This window comes from Carettochelys insculpta, chromosome 11 (genome assembly GCF_033958435.1).
Source record: "Carettochelys insculpta isolate YL-2023 chromosome 11, ASM3395843v1, whole genome shotgun sequence".
NCBI classification, from domain to species: Eukaryota; Metazoa; Chordata; order Testudines; family Carettochelyidae; genus Carettochelys; species Carettochelys insculpta.
The window spans coordinates 25,622,695-25,641,605 of record NC_134147.1 but is presented as its reverse complement, the minus strand read 5'-3'; the positions used below and the strand labels follow the sequence as shown (position 1 = coordinate 25,641,605).

General features: G+C 45.1%; 1 protein-coding gene across 2 annotated transcripts; it reads right to left on the bottom strand.

Annotated features, from left to right (window-relative positions):
- Window positions 1-8,264: 8,264 nt before the first annotated feature.
- On the bottom strand, window positions 8,265-14,507 carry LOC142019181 (protein SPMIP1). 2 transcript variants are annotated; one of them, XM_075005714.1, is made up of 3 exons: window positions 14,051-14,507; window positions 12,028-12,172; window positions 8,265-8,958 (listed from the first exon to the last, which is right to left on the bottom strand). In XM_075005714.1, exons 1-2 carry the CDS (start codon window positions 14,505-14,507, stop codon window positions 12,054-12,056), a joined length of 576 nt encoding a protein of 191 aa, XP_074861815.1. In that variant the 3' UTR covers window positions 8,265-8,958; window positions 12,028-12,053. The 2 variants fall into 2 exon arrangements, with proteins under 2 accessions (XP_074861815.1, XP_074861814.1); XM_075005713.1 differs by lacking the exon at window positions 8,265-8,958 and having other exon boundaries at window positions 11,704-12,172.
- Window positions 14,508-18,911: the final 4,404 nt, after the last annotated feature.

Genomic DNA, 18,911 nt, shown 5'->3' with positions numbered 1-18,911 from the left:
AGGGCCATTTGGGGCTAGAGCAAAAAACAAGCAGTCCTGTAACATCTTAAAGACTAACAAATGTATTTATTAGGGGATGAGCTTGTGGGTAAGACCCCCTTCAGGTGTGGAGCACTTTTAATAGCCCCAACCCATGTGAACAGCTTAGTGCTGACCCTGGGCTATCCCAGCCATACCCTAAGCAGACCCTGAAGGGATGCTGTTGCAGCAGCACCTGCCTCGATCTCTCCCCCTGAGATCCACACACAGGAGATCTCCTTGGGCACAGATTAGGAAGCAATCACCTCGGCCTCAGTTCCACATTTCCTGATACATGTAAAGACTCGAACATAGGAAAACAATCCCCAGAGTATCCCTGTCTCGATCAATTTGGCCCTGTACACATCCCAAGCATGCCAACACAGTCAATCAAAATGCATCACTGAAGGAAGCTTTAAAATGACCAACAAGCCGAAACAATGTACGAGAAACAGGGTGGGTAAGAGGTATGATATTTCACTGGAGCTCTGCATAAGCTTGAAAGTTTGTTTCTTACACCAACAGAAGCTGGTCCAGTAAACGTTCTTTTCTCTCTAATGTCCTGTGCTTCATGCAGTTGCAACTCTGTACAAACAGGCATATCCAATAACATTTCAACCACCCTCCCAAACAGGAGATGAAACCACCTCTCCAGTAGGTCATAGCTTAGAGAGAAAGGTCTTTTCCAATGCCTATTGACATGGGAAGATCTGTGAATCTGTATGGGCTTTCAACTCCATCAACAGAACAGTGAGCATAACAGTGCTATTGGGAAGTTGCCCTGCACTGGTAATGACCACAAGAAAAAAAATTAGAAGCAGAAAAACCCTGGTCCATGAGTGTTTAAAAGAGGGACAATGGATCTAGCCATGGCTCCATTTCACCTATTCTTGTCTATGAAGGTAATTACAGAGCAGGATTCAAATGTAGCATAAAAACAATTAAATCTGAAATTGGCCACATTTATCAGCCTTTCAAAAACCACATCTGTAAAGTTCAGTCAGCTCCTAAGGAGACTCACATTTAGGAGAAGAAGCAGGGCAGCTCACTAGCACTGCAGAGCACAGCTCGTTACTTTGAGCTGCTGGCGCATCACTCAGATGCATGCAAATCTGCAGAACACTTACCTTGGTGCTCAATATTAAGTACCCCAATTCATCCCTGTCCAACAAGTCCTATAAGCACTTACATTATTAACCTCAAGCACAAGAAGGTAAACACATGCTTTGCTAAACATGAAGGAGATGACTTACCCACTGAAAGTGAAGCATGCACATAACTGCTTTGCACAATCAGGGTTTCAATCAGGAGACCAGTAAACAAGAATACCTGATTGTACTATGGCCCAGCTTGCAGATTTTTCCTGTACAATACTGATACAGTATTGAAACACTAACACACTCACAGCTGTTTCTTGTGGTTCTCTCTTCATGCAGAATTTCTTAGTACATACCCTCTCTTTATTCACCAAGCTATGAAAAAGAGGACAACGGAGGAAGTCACTAGCTGTTTCCCAGGCCTTATTCACAAGGATTCACTTATATTTTTCCCTCTACATATCTGAATGCAGTTTAGTGTTTTCATTTCTCTTTGCAAATAAACCATCTGTTCAGGCTGTGTAATCTCCTTTCTCAGGCACAATGCACATATTTAGATTTGAGTTGAGTAATACATATTACTAGGGCACCCTCTGGTGGCACTGTTGCAAATGTCGATTTTGGAACTTCAGTAAACTTCTGTAACATTTTCGATAACACAGTCTACCCTGGACTATTGGAGCTGTTGGAGTCTCTTTCCTTGAGCCCATGATGCCTCTGGGATGCATTTCCTATCTGCAGCGTGCAAACTGACCACACCAGAGGAAAACATTTATCATTAATCTGAAATACCACCTTCAGGCATGCAACTGTAGCACCAGATCCTTCTTGGTACAGAGATCAGGCATGGTGTATACATTTTACAATTATACGCAAGCATGGACCTTCAGCACTTCACTGGACACAGGCAGTGCTTTTCTTCCTAGAAAAAAAGGTGCAGGAACTCAAGTCTGATGATTCCTTCCCACCCCCACCTCCGACCCTAAACCCCTCTCAGCCCCAAACTCCCACTCTTCAACCACTCACTGCCCCCACCACCACTCGAGGGGGTGGTAAGTCACCTCTTTCATGTTTAGCAAACCCAGGATTAACTTACCTTATCCAGCAGCTCCGCATGCTGCTGCCCTATGCTGCTCCTTGTTGGGCTGCTGTCACCTCTTCACTGCAGCTGTGCTGCTCCCTCCACATACAGCTCAGCAGGGGCAGCGCCCAGTGCCCTGCCATGCTGAAATAGTACTCAATTTAATTGGTTTAGTGGACCGATGCCTCCTGTCAGCCATTAAACCAATTAAATCGAGCCCTACTGTTTCAGAGTGGCAGGCAGGGAGCTGGAGGAGCGAGCAGCAGCATCTGCAGAAGCCGCAAATGGCTTCTTAAGAGCCACATGCAGCTCAGAGCCACCCAGCAGGCTTCCAAAACAGCAGTGCTGCCAGCTCTGCAGGCTGGATTCACAGGGAAAAAGGGTGCTGGAATGCTGTTCAAGTGCATTCCACCAGAAAAAAAAGCCCTGAGTACAGCTGATTGCGTGCGGCATCCTTAGTTCCACAAGGTTAGTAAATGAGTATTAGAACCAAAGATGGTACTTTTTTTGCTTATGCTCTATTTTCTTATTACCCAGAGCATGCTTAGTTAGGAAATAAACCCATGACCGAAAGAGTCTTCAGATGGCAACCCACGCAGTGAGAAAGGCAAAAGTCTGTAGAAAAATGCACTCACCATGGCGCACAACTGCTGAATGTATTAAATAAGAATCACTTCTAGCACATCACATTGTTAGTGGAATAAAATACCAAAATTGTTGAGGATGATCAATGGAAGAAATCTTCATCGCCCAATAGAAAATAAAACATGAAGAAAATATGGGCCCCATTGAGGTCAATCACAATTTCCCATTGATATCATGGAGGTGGGGGCACGATTGCACTTTGGGTCTCCCTCCATTAAAAACCAAACCAAACAAAAATAGCAACGAAGGGTCCTGTGGCACCTTATAGACTAACAGAAAAGTTTTGAGCACGAGCTTTCGTGAGCACACACTCACTTCATCTGATGCATCACAAAAGCTCATGCTCCAAACTTTTCTGTTAGTCTATAAGGTGCCACAGAACCCTTTGTTGCTGTTACAGAAAATAGTAATCCAAACTTAAGAAAACAGTCATGAGCACAAACATTTTAACTTGCTACATTGTTTACTTGGCTGATAACTATATTAAGCTTAACTGGATTATTAAAGGGTTTAGTTTAATAAAACTACAAGTTGAGCCACTCTAGTCCAGCACCCTTGGGACCAGAGCTGTGGCAAACAATTGAATTTGCCAACTCATGGGAGGGCAATATTTTCTATCACATTACCAACACTCCCACTGCTTACTGGGCTCTTAGGGTCACTTAGCTGTAGTTTAACAGCACAGAACACTGAGAGCCAGGACTGGTGACTGGAAACAAACTTGATGGGACCACAGAAACTTGGCCACACCTATAAGGGGCTGTCCAGCTAACTACAATCATGCTGCATTATGGATGTTGCCGGGCAAGAGCGTGCCAGATTACAGAGGTTCAACCTGTATTGGCTGAAATATTCTCAGCAGCATTTAAAGGTTTTTTCCCCCTCCAATTAAATGGCTTTGAGCATTTTTCTTCTTACAATTTTGTGAACTGGGGCGCAGACAGTCATACTGGGCACCTAGGGCTGAGGGTGGATAGGATGGGGCTGAGAGCAGCTGGCCCACAGTGCCACTCAGACTATGGTGCCTCCCTTCCCCCACCTGGCAGCACTGCCTGGAGCATGCTGCGTGGCACCTCTTCCTCAGCAGGCAGCCCGAAGAGCTGTGTGGATGCCAGTGCTCCAGTGGCGGTTTGAGGGGCTTGGAGCTCTGAGGCCTGCTGCTGCAGCAACATTACCCAGAGCCTCAATCCCCCATGACTAGCCACCTCCTATGCGCCCCGGTCAGTGGGCCTGTTGTGCACCTATGACAGTGCATCCTGGTAAGGCATTAGGTGGGACATTGAGTTCAATACAGAGAGGCAGGGTCTCCAACCCTCCCAACGTCACTGAGATTATGTTGCAATTATGATCTCTCCCTCATGGGTTAGTGAAGCCACACCACAAGATTGAAGCAGCTAAAAGCATAGCGGGGGCTAAGGCTCCCTGCCTGCCCTGGCTCCATGCTGCTCCCACCAGTGGCCAGCAAGTCCCTGGAGAGGAAGACCAGAGGGTCTGCGCATGCTGCCCCTTGCCCAGGTACCGGCTGCACAGCTCTCATTTGTTGGGAGCTGCAGCCAATGTTGGTTGCAGGGGTGGGTGCCTGCAGGCATGAGCAGAGCATGGAGCACCTTTCAGAAAATTCTGGAAGCGGCACAGAGCCCCAACAGGCAGAAGACTCACCTTAGCCTTGCCATAATGCTACTGGGGTAAGCACGGCACAAGGCCTGTGCCCTCACCCCAACCCCCTGCCCCACCTCTGAGCCCACTCCTGCATCTGCCCCTGCACCCAGATGCCTTCCCAGAACTTGCAACCCACACCGCCTCCTTCACCAGACTCACCTGGAACCCCCCCTGCATATGGAACCCTTCAGCCCCAGTCCACACCCCATTCAGCACCCCAACCACTTGCCCCAGCCAAGTGAAAAAGTGAGGATGGAGGAGCGCAAGCAATGGAAGATGGTGGGACAGAGTGAGCAGGATGTGACCTTGGAGAAAGATGGGTTAGTTTATATGATTAGATGCTTGGCAGCCCTACAGAGACTCTCATAAGCTGCCACTATAGGACTAGAACCCCTCTTTCTCCCAGGCCCATAGCGAGGTTGGAGAGCTCAGAAGTGTGTTCTGACTTTCATCTGTATTAACTCTTGAGAAGGGCTTTGGGGGGTTGTGAAAACCTCCTCACGGGGATTCTAGGACAGGCAGAAACCATCAGGTGCACGACTGTGCATATATTTACATTGGGGCTATGTAGTAGTAGCAGCAGCATCCTTCAGTCTACGTAGACTATGGATCGCGCCCTTCGTAGTTCCATTTGGGATCGTCATTTGCAGCATCGACTGTGACTGTGAAGGCCCACACAAGAGTGACAGTCCCTGCTGCATCTGTAATGGGCGTCTGGCAGGTCCTTACTGTGCTTTCTGTGGGCTCGCTTCTCCTCTGCTAGATGTCTGATCCTCATCTCACCCTTCTGAAGGCCCTTGTGTAGTTCCTGCCTCCATCTGCTGCGATCGTCTGCCAGCTCCTCCCAGCTGTCCGGCTCGATGTCTACCTCCCTGAGGTCCCTCTTGCAAACATCTTTGTAGTGGAACTGGGGGCGTCCAGGAGGTCTTTTGCCAGAGGCTAGCTCGCCATACAGGATGTCTTTTGGGATCCTTCCATCATTCATCCTGTAGACATGGCCAAGCCAGCGGAGCCACCGCTCCCTGAGGAGGGTGTGCATGGTTGGGATTCCAGCTTGATCAAGGATGGCAGTGTTGGACACTCTGTCCTTCCATGATATTCCAAGGATGCGCCTGAGGCAGCGCAAGTGGAAGACGTTCAGCCTCTTTTCCTGGCAGGCGTACAGGGTCCAAGACTCGCTGCCATAAAGGAGGGTGCTGAGGATGCAGGCTCTGTAGACTTGCATTTTGGTGTGGGTGTACAGCTTGTCGTCATTCCACACTCTCGCTGAGTCTGGACAGAGTTGTGCCTCCTATTTAGCTCAGTGTCCAACGACAGGGTGTCAGTGATGGTGGACCCGAAGTAACGAACTCGTGGACGACCTCTAATGAATAGTTGTCAATGCTGACTGATGGAGGGTCAGCAACGTCCTGAGCAAGTACGTTTGTCTTCTTTAGGCTGATGGAAAGCCCGAAGTCCTTGTATGCTTTGGAGAACCGAGCCAGCAGTTTCTGAAGCTGGTCTTGTGTGTGTGTGACACTACAGCAGCGTCATCTGCGAACAGCAAATCTCTGATGAGGACTTCCCGCACCTTGGATTTAGCTTTCAGCCTTGCAAGATTAAACAGTTTCCCATCAGATCTTGTATGTAGGCAGTGCAATAGTACTGGCCTCACTTCAGATAGTTCTGACCTCCTTGTCAATATCTCAAGATCCCATTCTTGAAGAGCCAAATCCCCACTTCCACCAGTGACAAAACTCCCACAAAAAAGGTCAGAGGAAATTCCGGAAAGAAGAAATTTGAGGTATTTCCTGACTGCTCCCAGGGTTTTGTCAGAGACTTATATATACATAGCTCATAGAGCTGGAAGGGACCCTCAAGAGGTCATTGAGTCCAGCTCCCAGCACAAACCATCACTAGCCTTAGCCAGGGTTTTTTTTCCCCATCTAATACGCCCCAGAACCTTGAAAGGCCCCCTCAGGGATTAAGCCCACAACTCTGGATTTATAAGGTCAATGCTCTAACCACTAAGCTCTAGTCAGACCTTGGGTAGTTTACATTTAGCATGGGACTATTATGAAAGCTGGAACTAATTATGCCTTGCACCAGTCCGAGCAAATAATCTCACATGCCCCAAAATTCTATATCCCATTTCTGTTTAAACACGTGGGTGGCATCTATCCTGCCCCTCCCTTTCAAAAGGGGGCATGCAAACATGGCCAATCAAAAATGCAAATAGTGTTGGTATGCATATTCAGTGCCTCATTTGCATGATGACAGCCCCTCACCATTCTGGAAGTGCTGTTTTCTAAATGCAAAACAGACACATGGACGGGGTTCCTTCGAAAGGAAGCCCTCCTTTCAAAAGCACCCTTCTTCCTGGAAAAGAAAAAAATTGAAAAGAGTTTGAAAACACCACTTCCAGAATGGTGAGTGGCTGCCATTAGGCAAATGAGGCTCTGAATAGGCAAAACAGCACCTCACTTGCATTTTCAGCCACTTTTGCACACCCCTTTTGAAAGGGAGGGGCAGTATAGAGGTGGCCTGCACTTTGAGGTCTCACTCCTGAATGCCAATGTCTTAATTAGCTCATTCTGTGAAAACAGAACACTAAAGATTAATATTTAACTTTCATTCATTCTGACGCAGCTATGAATTTCATTTCCAGACACTAGCTTGCTTTTAACTTGCACTAGGACAATTAACCACCATTGAGGGCCTTTGCGTGTAAAGTATAATTGTAAATAAAGAGGTTACAGGTTCAGTTTTAAATGTTGGCACTACATTTTGAAGATCAGTCAGGTTACAGATTTATTAAGAGGAATTTATATATCAAAGGAGTCACAGAACTTTAATCTTGGAACTGGAAGGAATCCTCAGAGGTCATAAAATTCAGGCCCCTGCACTCATGGCAGCACCAAGCACCATCTAGACCAGGGATCAGCAACCCCGGTATGGGTGCCAAGAGGGGCACATGAACTGAATTTCATGGGCATGTGAGGCGGGAGCTCATCCCCATGCCACCTCTCCCATGCAGCCTGTAGATTAACAAAAGACTACCCCCTACATGGTGAAGTTCTGCATCTTCACTTATTCATGAAACTGTTGTAAGTAGGACTATTAGTGACTTTGAAAAGAATCACTGGCACTCAGGCTGTACACAAATGTCAAATTTCAGCACTTTGCCTAGGAAAGGATGCTGACCCCTAACCTAGACTATCCCTGAAGGGTGTCTGACTCCTAAAAAATCTCCAGTGATGGAGATGCCACAGCCTTCTTTAGACAATTTATTCCAGTGCTTAACCACCTTAACTGTTAAGACGTTTTTCCTAATGTCTAACCTAAACCTCCCTTGCTGCAACTTAAGCCCATTGCTTATTGTCCTACCAGAGAATAAGTAGAATCATTTTTCTACCTCCTCGTGAAAACCTTTTGGCTGACATTATATAAATACTGGCCTATGAAACATCCCCTTCTGTCCATGCAATAATCTTGCCAACCACAACTTTCAGTGAACCTATATAGAAAATAAATAGGCTATGCTTTGTCAGAAATAGCCCCAAGCCTGCAAACACTTAAGCACATGCTTACCTTTAACTCCACTGAAATCAATGGGACTGGTCACCTGCTTCAAGAGCAGTGCATGAGTAAGTTCCAGAACTGAGGCCTTACAAAGGAAGAAAAATGATGGCGTAGGACTGCCACACAAATTCTCACACTCTCTTAGAGACGCTTTTCCTTTTATTTAAAAATAAAATCAGATACATTAGATTACTATGTTATGGAAAAGATGACATTTAAATCCTACTAAAATTAGAGTGAAATGAGCTTTAAATTCTAGTAGAAGTGGATTTAGTGGCTGCTGCTTTTTTTAAAATCAATACAATTAAGTACAAATATGAATTAGTTAAATAAAACCATAAAAATCTGACATTCTAAAAGGAAGCAAAGATTCTGTTCCCACGGGAGCTATAGGAAGCAACACAAAGTGGATGCCTGGCAAGAAACAATCTGTAATGCACCCAGGCTGTTTTGATGCCCTTTTAAAGTAAAAAGTCCTATGGATGATTAATTGTTAAAGGGGGCATATGAGAAAACATTAGTTTGGCAAATTAGTCTACTCCCAATTCTCAGGCTATGTCTACCCTTGAGAGTTTTAGCACTAAAAACCCCTGGGGTAGCCACATTCCCAAGGTGTACTGTCAACAGTAAAAAAAAAAAAAAAATCAAATAGAACGCAGCACTTTTGCCAACAGCATTCTGGTGCTCCCCCAGGAGACAGAAAGCCTCTGTCAGAGATCCGACAGAACGCCAGTTTGGATGTTCCTGGGGGCCTTCTGTTGACAGACAGGGCTTCTGGGACCCTGGGCAGCCCTGTCCGCTGTGCTCTGTTAGGCCGTTTTGTGGACAGAGCAGCTGGGCAGTTCAGCAGCTCTGTCAGAGCAGGTCGCTCTATTTGCTTGGCGATCTGGCCCCAATCTGTGGAGAGAAGTTTTATCAGAAGGTATATTTTGACAGTAACTTCTGTCGACCGACAGCTTTAGCATAGACAGTGCCTCAGAGGTATCAGTATGGAGACACTGGTATTTCAATGAAAAATAAAGAATGCTGAGATGGGCTTGCCCCCTGCATTACTACCAGGAATGTATGTGCAATCCCAGGAAAACTTGGAAGATTGATACTCTTTCCTTGGAACAAACCATTTTGTAGAAAATATTAATGAAGCCTTGTTAAAGGGGCTTTTTATTTCTGCATTGCTATAATACGGCATTTACTAATAGGAACCAGGGAATGTGTCATTTCAAGGTTTTAGCAGAATATTTTTTTTTCTAGACACATGGACTTAATTGTGTTAGAAGCTGAATTCCACCCTACGGGGGAGGGGCAGGTGTTCCCAGGACAACTATGCTACACTATTTTGTGTAGATTATTATTTGGTGTTCTCCTTTCCCCAAGTTTCTAGAGGTTCTTTGGAATGTTAACATTTTAGACTGCAGGTTTTAGCCACCTCTTCCAAGGGTTAATATGATGTGAGGACCCTGCAGCCACTGGGCCAGATTAGCATTACAGTGTCCCATCCCCTTCATACACTGTTCAGTTTATCACAGTGCTCTTCACTTAGGGCAGGTCTACACTAGACTTGAAAGTCCATCTTCAATGAGTAATTCCCACTATGACAATTGTATAAGTGGAATTCACATATCTCAGATCAATTTTTCTGGCCATTCCCACAGCAGGAGGTTGACAGGAGAAACTCCCCCATGGACCTGCTTTGCTCCTCACAACAATGGGGAATACCAGGATCAACTGTTGAGCCCTGATGGTTTGATTTAGCATGTCCCCACTAGGCATGCTGAATCAAACCCCAGAAGTCTGTCAATCTTTCAGTAAATATAGACTTTCCCCTTAGTAAAACAAAATCCCATGCAGACAGTAATAGGAATTGAAGTTCCTTGGGACTGGACCATTCAACGTGCCTCTAGGAGGAGAAGAAACCCAGCTCTAATAAACTTGGCTAGGAGGGGTACAGAAAGCGTAAATGTGTGAGGTTTGGAATACCAGCTCAACTCAAGAGCCACTGGTAACTTAGGTAGCAAAGTCAGGTGTGGCAGAAGCTAGATATGGAGCAGGGGTTAGAAGCCTCATGCAGCTTCCCTGGCTGATCTCTTGGATTTCCGAGCACAAACCCAATCAAGTTAATGCAGAAGGGGCATTCATTAGCAGTTTCCCTCTGCATCTTCCACTCTGCAGCCCTCAAGTTTCCTGGACCCTCTTGTGGTTCTCTTTTGGGGTGGGGGGCGGAGAGAAACACCTGTGAGCTAGGGGCCAAAAGTTAACTTAGGGACTGAATCTGAGACCAGGTGAAGGGAGTTAAAAAGTGACCTAAACTACAGAGAAAAAGTGGATAATGAACAAAGGCCTATGAAACTGGATGAGTCCCAAGACCAAAATGGTTCACTACCATTCATTTTTCTAGTCCTTTTAAAAGCATTGACTAACATGCATCATCCCAACACCCAATGAACAGGGATAAAGAGTTTTCTTCATATCACAGTGAAATAGAGAGGCTGCATGACTTAACCAACATCAGGGATGCAATCAGGATCAGAGCAGAGTTAAGACTTGTGTTCTTGGCACCTGTGTTTGTGTTTACACCACATTTGTCAACAGGTAAAATGCTCTTGGTTAAGAGCAATGCTAATCATCACAGCCGCCATAACACTTTTTCCAGTAATGTATAAGTCTGGAAACAGTTGAGAGACGCCCAGCTACTATAAAATTTCAGTCAAATACTAAAATTATTTATGGGTATATTAAAGGCTATATAAAGTGAAAAAATATTTAAAGGACAATCTTTTGAACATATTACTACTTAGAAATTTATCATCCCTTTCACTGAATGGATTTTTTTCTCCCTGTGGTACTGCTAATATCGTTCCTGGGCTCCGGGCCTTTGTTCAGTCCATTAACCCCACGGCCAGGATGCTGTTGCCCTTCTTGAGATGGTGGGGATGGCGGTCTCGGGAGACCCTGAGCCTCACCCAGGGACCCTGTGTGGCTGCTACTGGTGGGGAAGGGTTCCTCTCACACTGGACACTGCAGCTCTTCTCCCTGGGCCTCTTCCCCGGAGGATTCCCCCACCTGCCCCCGGTAGCAGCAGCACATTCCCTCTCCTGGATTGGCTCCCCACATGAGATCAGTCCATTCCAGCATCTGGCTGAATCTCAGGGCTGCCTGGATAGGGGCCTTAGCCCTTTGCTGCTGCATACTCCTCCCCTCCTCTGCTATTTCCAAAAACTCCTCTTGCCTCCTATACTCTTCTCTGTCACCCTCCTTTTTAAAGGCAGTCTTAAGTGGGGCCAGCTGGCCCTAATTGACCCACAGCAGCTTCCTCCCCAGCCACTCACCCTCTGTTTATTTGCCAGCCCTGCATTTTCCTGTTGAACTCACCACCCTGCCACCAGCCTTACCCTGTCAGGCCCCTTTTATTTCACGTTTAAATCTGTCACCACTAGGGAACTATGATTGGTCAGCTGTAGACAGGCTCTTTAATATTTAAATGTGATAAAAGCCAAGGAAACAAAGTGAAAACTCTAAGGTTGTGTCGACATTACAAAAATAACTTCAGATTTGCTTACTTTGGAGCACAACTTTGAAGTTAGTGTCTACACATCCCTACTTCAAAGTATCGCACTACTCCTTTCCCAACCATGGAGTAAGGGCTTTGAAGATGGGTTCCCTAGCTAAGGAAAAACATGTGGAGATGCTCTTCAGGCTACTTCAAAGTAGCCCCTAACTTTGAAGTTAGTTCCTAGTGTAGATGCACCCTACTAGTAGGGAAGTTTAGTCTATCTTGCAGGTACATTTAAACTCAGAACAAAGTTAGTTTCAAATGAATACATTAGAAAGTTAAAAACATACAGAGAATGGAGCAGGTTCTGAATTAGAAAATTTAAACTTGTCTCCCACAGAAACAATTAAATTGTTACAAAATTTGTGATCTGACAAAGACAGTCATACTAGGTAACTGCACAAAGCGTTCCATACATTAGAAATGCAAAAGACACCAAAGCTCATGCCAGCTTGTCAGTTTTTGATGGATGACTGAAGACTCCATTCCTGATGTAGAAAGTATCCTTTACAATTCCAGACCTGGCATGAATTGGAGTCTTGATTTCAGTAATAACATCTCCTGAAAAATAAAGCACATTTGATCAGCTTTTATGACCTCAGCCATTTCACAGTTACACTACTGTGTGCTGTGTTGTTGGAGCAGTGTCAGTCAGGGGAGACAAGGCAGGTGAGGTAATCTTTTATTAAAGCAACGTCTGTTGGCGAGAGAGACAAGTTTCTAAAGCACAATTGTGCACTTTTTCAGATGAAACCTAATCGGAGTCTGAGTATTCAGACTATTTTCCCTAGACCTAAAGAAGAGCTCTGTAAATCTGAATGCTTGTCTTCTCTCAAAACACAAGCTGGCCCAAGGAAGAAAAAAGTTTACCTCACTCCTCTTGTTGCTCTGATAATTACCCTGATACAGGGTTACCATATTTGACCTTTCAAAAAAAGGGGCACCCCTGTGAGGGAGCGTATTTGTATCAGTATCTACCAAATCACGTTGTATATATGGTACATTAATACATGAGTTGGTAAATACTGATACAAATACACTCCCTTGAAGGGGTGTCCTCTTTTAGTAATACAACCCTACCTGATATTATGGAAGGGCTGAGGTAAAGCTGAAAGTGACCTGAGTTTAGTCAGCACATTAGGCCCAATCCTGCAAAGCACTGACTAACCTCAACTCCAGTTAAATCCAACAACTTCAAAAGAGCATTCAGCCTAGCATAACATCCCATCCATAGGATACCTGTAGTATTATGCCACCATAGGATTTGGGGTCCCCAAGCTCTGCAGCCCATCCACAGCCAGGAGTGACTCACTCAGCAGGTGGAAGAGGTTTATTATGTGACAGGCATACAAGCATGCTATAGAATCATCAGTCCAGCAACCAGAAGTGGTCCTCCAACCCATACTGGGGTGGCAGGAGGAGGTCCCCCAGAGGGAACCCCAGGCCTAGAGATCCTGCCTGGGTCCCTGCCTGCTTTGTTCCTCTCCAGCCCCCAGGCAACTTCCCCTAAATGCTCTGCTTCCAATTCTTAAAAAAGACCAGCCAGGCTCCACCTCTCCCTTTGTCTAGGTCCCAGCTGAGCAAAGGTGTTACCTGGTTGCCTAGGTTACAAATGGTCATGCCTGGTCACCAAGGTTACAGACAGCAGTTCAACCATCTACATGAGCCCTCACACACAAACACTGTCATATACACTATATGGATTCCCCCGTAAGACTCATACATCTGGTCTTTACCCCCGAAAGCTTATTGCCACAAGTGGTCTTGTGTTTGAAGATACAGACTAACTTGGCTACCCCTCCAATACCTGTAAGACTGCAACTGCCCACTTTAAAAGCAAGACACATGACTGAATGACCTAGGCTTTGGTAGCTTTCATTAGGTACTTTGGAAAGGTGATGTACAAAATGCATGCGTGCATGTGTTCCACTAGGGACAGGAAAAACAAAAACAAAAACCCCCACAGTACTGGGGCCCTTCAGACATTGCCTTCTGGATTAGGGGCTGGCCTGGAACAGAAAGCGTCCACACCTATCGCTCTCCTTTCCTGAGAAGTTGTCTCCTTTGGGATCCCATTCTCTGCATGGAAGAATTAAAGTTCTGCTACATTTTTCACTACACACACACTGAACAAATGGACAAAGTAAATATACAAACCTCAGCAGGGAAAGTGAAAAGGAGGAGATGTAGAAAATTATGTTCTGGTCATAGAAACATGCTTGACTCATGGGCGCTTATGGGCCTGCTTGCAAGAGTATGATACTACACACATCAGCACTTGCTGAATCAGGGACATTGAAACAAGCAGGTAGACAGGGAAACAGTTTGCATTAATTCTACTTTGGTTTGTGTTGCAGTAGGAGGTTGAGGTAGACAGAGAAAAAAGGAGTAAAAACCACGAGCTAAGGTTAGATTTCCATCATTTTTTGGCAGCCTTACTTAAGTGCCAGCCGTACTCCCAGGATGACAAGACTGGATAGTGGAATTTCTCCTCTGGACTCTTCAGCTTTCTTGCTTGAAGATACAGGTGCCTACCTTTGCCCTCCTGGGAGGTGCCCTGGTACAGCAGATGCTTGGTCTTGGGGGTGGCAGGTCTCATTTCCATAAGATGGGGGTCTTGACCCTTATCCTCTTGCTTCCTGGGGAGGTTTACGACTTCCCCCTGCTTCTTAAAGCCAGTTCCCTCTTCCTGAGTCCTAGGAGAACTGAGCCCCTCCTCCCGCTGCTTGGGAAGGCAGATAGCAGGCAGAATACCCTTCCTCCTGGAGCCAATGCAGGGCTCTAGTCTGGGGAATTTGTGCCCATACTTCATCTTCCAGCTCACCCTGCTGAGAGCCTCTCTCTCAATCAGCTCCTTCCAGCATTGCTGGGCCCTTGTGGTCAGCAGATCTCTCATGGCCCCGAGCTGGAGGCTGAGCCAGCTGCTGTGTTTGGTACAAGCGAGTTGCTGTCTCTGGTATCCAAGGAGACAAGCACACAGGAGCCAGTGGAGCAGGGTCTCCGGTTACAGCGTCTCAGAGGCGGAAGAGAAGGGGTGCTGCACTCCCCCCCCTCTCAGCTTCTCCCTCATGGGCTGCTGCATACGGACTGGGAGCCTGTAAGGGGTGTTCTTGAGCCCTATCATGCCCCTCAAGCTGAAAATCTAGACGAGTTAGTTACCACCTCACCAGCTCCCTATGGTTGCAGAACTTGTCCATCTTGCTGACAGTAGCATTCGAGGTCACCCTCCCACTCCCATGCCTAATACTCCACAATAACCCACCCTTCAGGGTGGTTGAATGCTTGCCCAGATATTAGCAGCACCTTGCTGTGCTGCAGGGGAAATAGAGGAGGAGAGATCCTGATTCTGCTGATGTCAACAACAAAACTCACTGTCCTGAAAAGGGCTAGTGTTGCAACCTGAGTGCACCCACATGAGGTATTTGCAAGAAACCTGATTTCCAGAAGTTTTATTAGTGCTGGGTTTGAACCAAACCAAAAACTGAAAGCCAAACAGCAGAAACTTGCCAGTTTCACTGTGCTTGGGGTCAGCTCCAAAGGGAGTTTCTAGATTTCCACAAACTTCCTGGTGGAACATGTTCTGAGTGCCAGGAGCACAACACAAACGAGAATGATGCAAGTTTTGACTGCAAAGCAATTTTTATAACAGTTGCCATGGGCAGGGATCAAGTTCCACTGGAAGACAGGTAAAGGAGCTACCTCTCCTTACTAACGGATATTTTTCCTACCAAACAGTACACACCCTGGCTGAAGCACTTTTCTTCAAAACAGAAGATTACTTATGTGGACAGCAGAGTCCAGTACAGTTGTCAATGGAATCCTTATCTGAGAGCCCTTATTTACACAGAAGTCAAAAAAAAAAAAACCAACAACTAAACTTTTCTTTCCTTTTCTCCTTCAGAGTGAGACAGCAAGGACCACACCCATAATGAAGTGGAAATATTTGGGCCTTGGAATTTAGCCACTAATTAAGTTCCAAATTCCCAATCTCCTTCCAAATTTCAAGAATTTCACAGTAAACTTGACTTAAAAAAAAAAGGAGTGAAATGTCTTAACACATTCATGAAATGTTGAATTATCTTGGTTGAAAATTGTTGTGCCTAAGAGCACAGCAGAGAATAATACAGCTTTTGTATAGGGGGAAAAAAAAAAAAAGACACCCCCACCACAAATGAGACATTTGACATATAAAAAAACATTTTAGAGTTTAGTCATTAGCCTCCTACAACCACCACACAATTTACTTTTCACAATATTCATTATACCACATACAATGAAGCCAAACAAAGACACGCTCATTTGTTTTGGTCAGGAAGGAGCAGACTGCTGTTAATGTCAAGTCTACCTACTGCATATGTGAATTACTCCAGGAGAAATTCCCTGGTTGCACCCCCTCACTTTTGCGCACACAGGCCCATACACACTTCCACCCCTGAAATCCTGCATAGGTGGAGGGGTATTCCAGCTGTGCTCACAGAAGATGCATTGTTTTAACAGTATTTTCACATTTTTGTAAAAAAAGTGAACTGGAGCAAGGATAAACACACAAGGCAGAAAAGTGAAGTGTCTTGTACAGTTAAAACACACTGATCTTGTAGGGGAGGGTTTTATTTAAGTTTTAAACACTGATTCTACACACTTCAATCCATGTTGATTACAAAGAGCCCCCCATTTCTCCTCAGTCAAATGCCTTCATGTTAATCACTCAGCCAAGCAAGACACTAAGTTTGTGTAATAGTGTTATGACACAAAGCTGTCATGTCATGATTGTGCAAGTATTTACACTACTAGATACTGGTTTTATATGATTGACATGCTTATGTATTTTAAGCCCTGCCATATCTGCACAAACTTGGAGACAACTGCAAGATCAGTGACTGTGTGTAACTATCATTCATTCATTCTTAGAACAAACTTTCCTCTTCTCTGGTAGCATAAATGAGGCCCCTTGGGGTTATTCTGTACAACAAATGAACTACAGTAAGAAGTAAGCCTAATTGCAAGCCTTCGATGTTGCTGTCATTGTCCTATGGCATTCCAGACAGACTAACATTCCAAGCAGTACTTCAAACTGCAGGTTTCGTTTTAAATACAATTTTCCTATATTTTCTCATTTTAAGAGGGAGGGAAATAAATAGCTTTGAATAAGTCTGTAGCAGTCAGTGGCTAACAAACATATGCTGCGCTTGAATTAATGTTAAAGTCACATACATACACACATTGGATGAAAACACATCACCTGATAATTGTTACCAGCTTCTCAACTTTCATGCTACCTCTACCTATGGAATTTGGAAACAGACAATGTTGTTTCTGGTGGCTTTAGGACTAAGCCAGGACCTTCAGGTCAGGCCACCAGAAGGGGTTTTGTAAAGCTTCAGAAATTCTTCAGCAACCACTAGCATTAAGGCAACTTGCTGTATTCGTTCTTCTTAAAACATACCAAAAGTCAATTTTCTGGTCACTTACCAAGTCACCAGGGTGGGTTAAGGAGAGCAGCTGCTAACAAAAAGTTAAACTTCTTATTCTGTTCCACGGCATCTCTCCTTGGAAGTGGAGAGCAGTGAATGAGAGTGCTGAAGGAAGGAAAGCACTTTATTCGTTAAGTGGAAGTACACTTGAACCTCAATCTGGCAATCCTGGGAAACAAGGTATGTGGAATTAAAGAATTCTCTGGCCTGATAGGGCATGTCAGGACATGGGTGTGAAGAGGACCATGCTGACCTTCCCCCAGGACAGAGCCACTTACTCCTTCCTCTGCCAGAGTGTCTGCATTACAGGTGTTGCCAGATCACATCAGGGGTGCCTGGAGTATAGAGGTTGACATGTAATAGGTGGGAATGGAGATCTCTGCTCTGATTCAAGGTTGCCTGAATCTGTATGAAGGGTAGGCAGGGTGGGGAGAAAGACCCAGCCCTGAACACCCTAGCCATGTGTATCAGGGCCAGTACCACTTGCTATCCTTGCTCAGATGGCCGCTAATGAGTGCAAAGTTGAAGCAAGGAACAGAAGCAGCCAAAAGCCTAATAAAAGTAGGCATGAGAGTGTTCAGCATTGCTTTGAACACCAGTTTTCACAGGAATCTAGAAGTACATGGCTCCCAGCTGATGGAATTTTGCTCTGATGTCCTCTAAAGGGACAGCTAATTTGAGGGTAAAGAGGAGGGCAGAGAAAAGAGGGCCTTTCAAAACAAAGTAAAGTCAAGTTAAGTGCCACACTTATACATATTGCATAATCTTAAAGATCCTAGTGGCATCCACAGTCCAAGTATAACTCATCAGTTAAGAGTGGTCTCAGTTAACTCAACTCAGGGTTCCCTCATCTGCTACACAAACCCATTACTATAGTTCAGTAGAAGTAAAGTATCTAAAAAAATACACACTTTATAGTTTATTGCTTAAGTGATTTCTAATAGGTGAACTTCATTGACAAAGCTGAGAAAACTACAGGCAGAATGATTACATGGAACTTGAGGATTATTTACATTGAACCCAGCATTAGTTAGTAATACATATAGCAAGTTACACCAACCTGTGTCTATTGTAATCAGTGAAATTGCCTGCATTCTATAGCAGAAGTATGGCACAGAATTAGTGTTTAGCTCTTGCACAGAAGTTTGAAGGGCTGCAACCTCCATATCCATTTGGAGGACAACTCTTGGGTTCAGCTATAGAATAAGGCACAGAAGGGTTAAATGGTTTCCTTTTGCCTGCTGCTTCTACCAGGGCACAGCATGCAGCCCTTTGGTAGCAAGATAAAGGGCAGGAAAGGCACACATTTTCCTCCCCTCCTAGTTGCTGCCTTGAGTGAAAGTTTCGCATTAACAAAATGTCAGCCTTAACCTGGCTTTGTTAGCTTTGCAGTAGGTCAGTGGTAACTAGACAAGAGCCAGAAACAAGACAAAGGAGCCTCCTTGGCAGAAACCTGTACACTGTTTCTGGTTTCTACCTGACAAACCTGGGTTGGGAGTGCTTGTTTAGAGAAACAGTGCCAGTTCCTATAGCAACATATTGCTGTGTTAAACCTAAGGAGATAAGGATGTCATAAGCAGGTGGAAACCACCTTTTCTGATGCAGTACATGCAGATTCTGCCTTTCAATTATCCAAGGAAAGCACCTAGAAAACAGCTTTAGGCCATCAAAACTCATCTTTGATTAGTTTATAATGGAACTGACATTAAGCACCCATATATTAGCCTTCCAAACTGACATGAAGGGCTTCACTTTGAAGGCTGTTCAGTTGTCATATGCAGTCCTTAAGCAGAGATGACCAGCAAGGTGCTGGGACAGCACTACTGGGC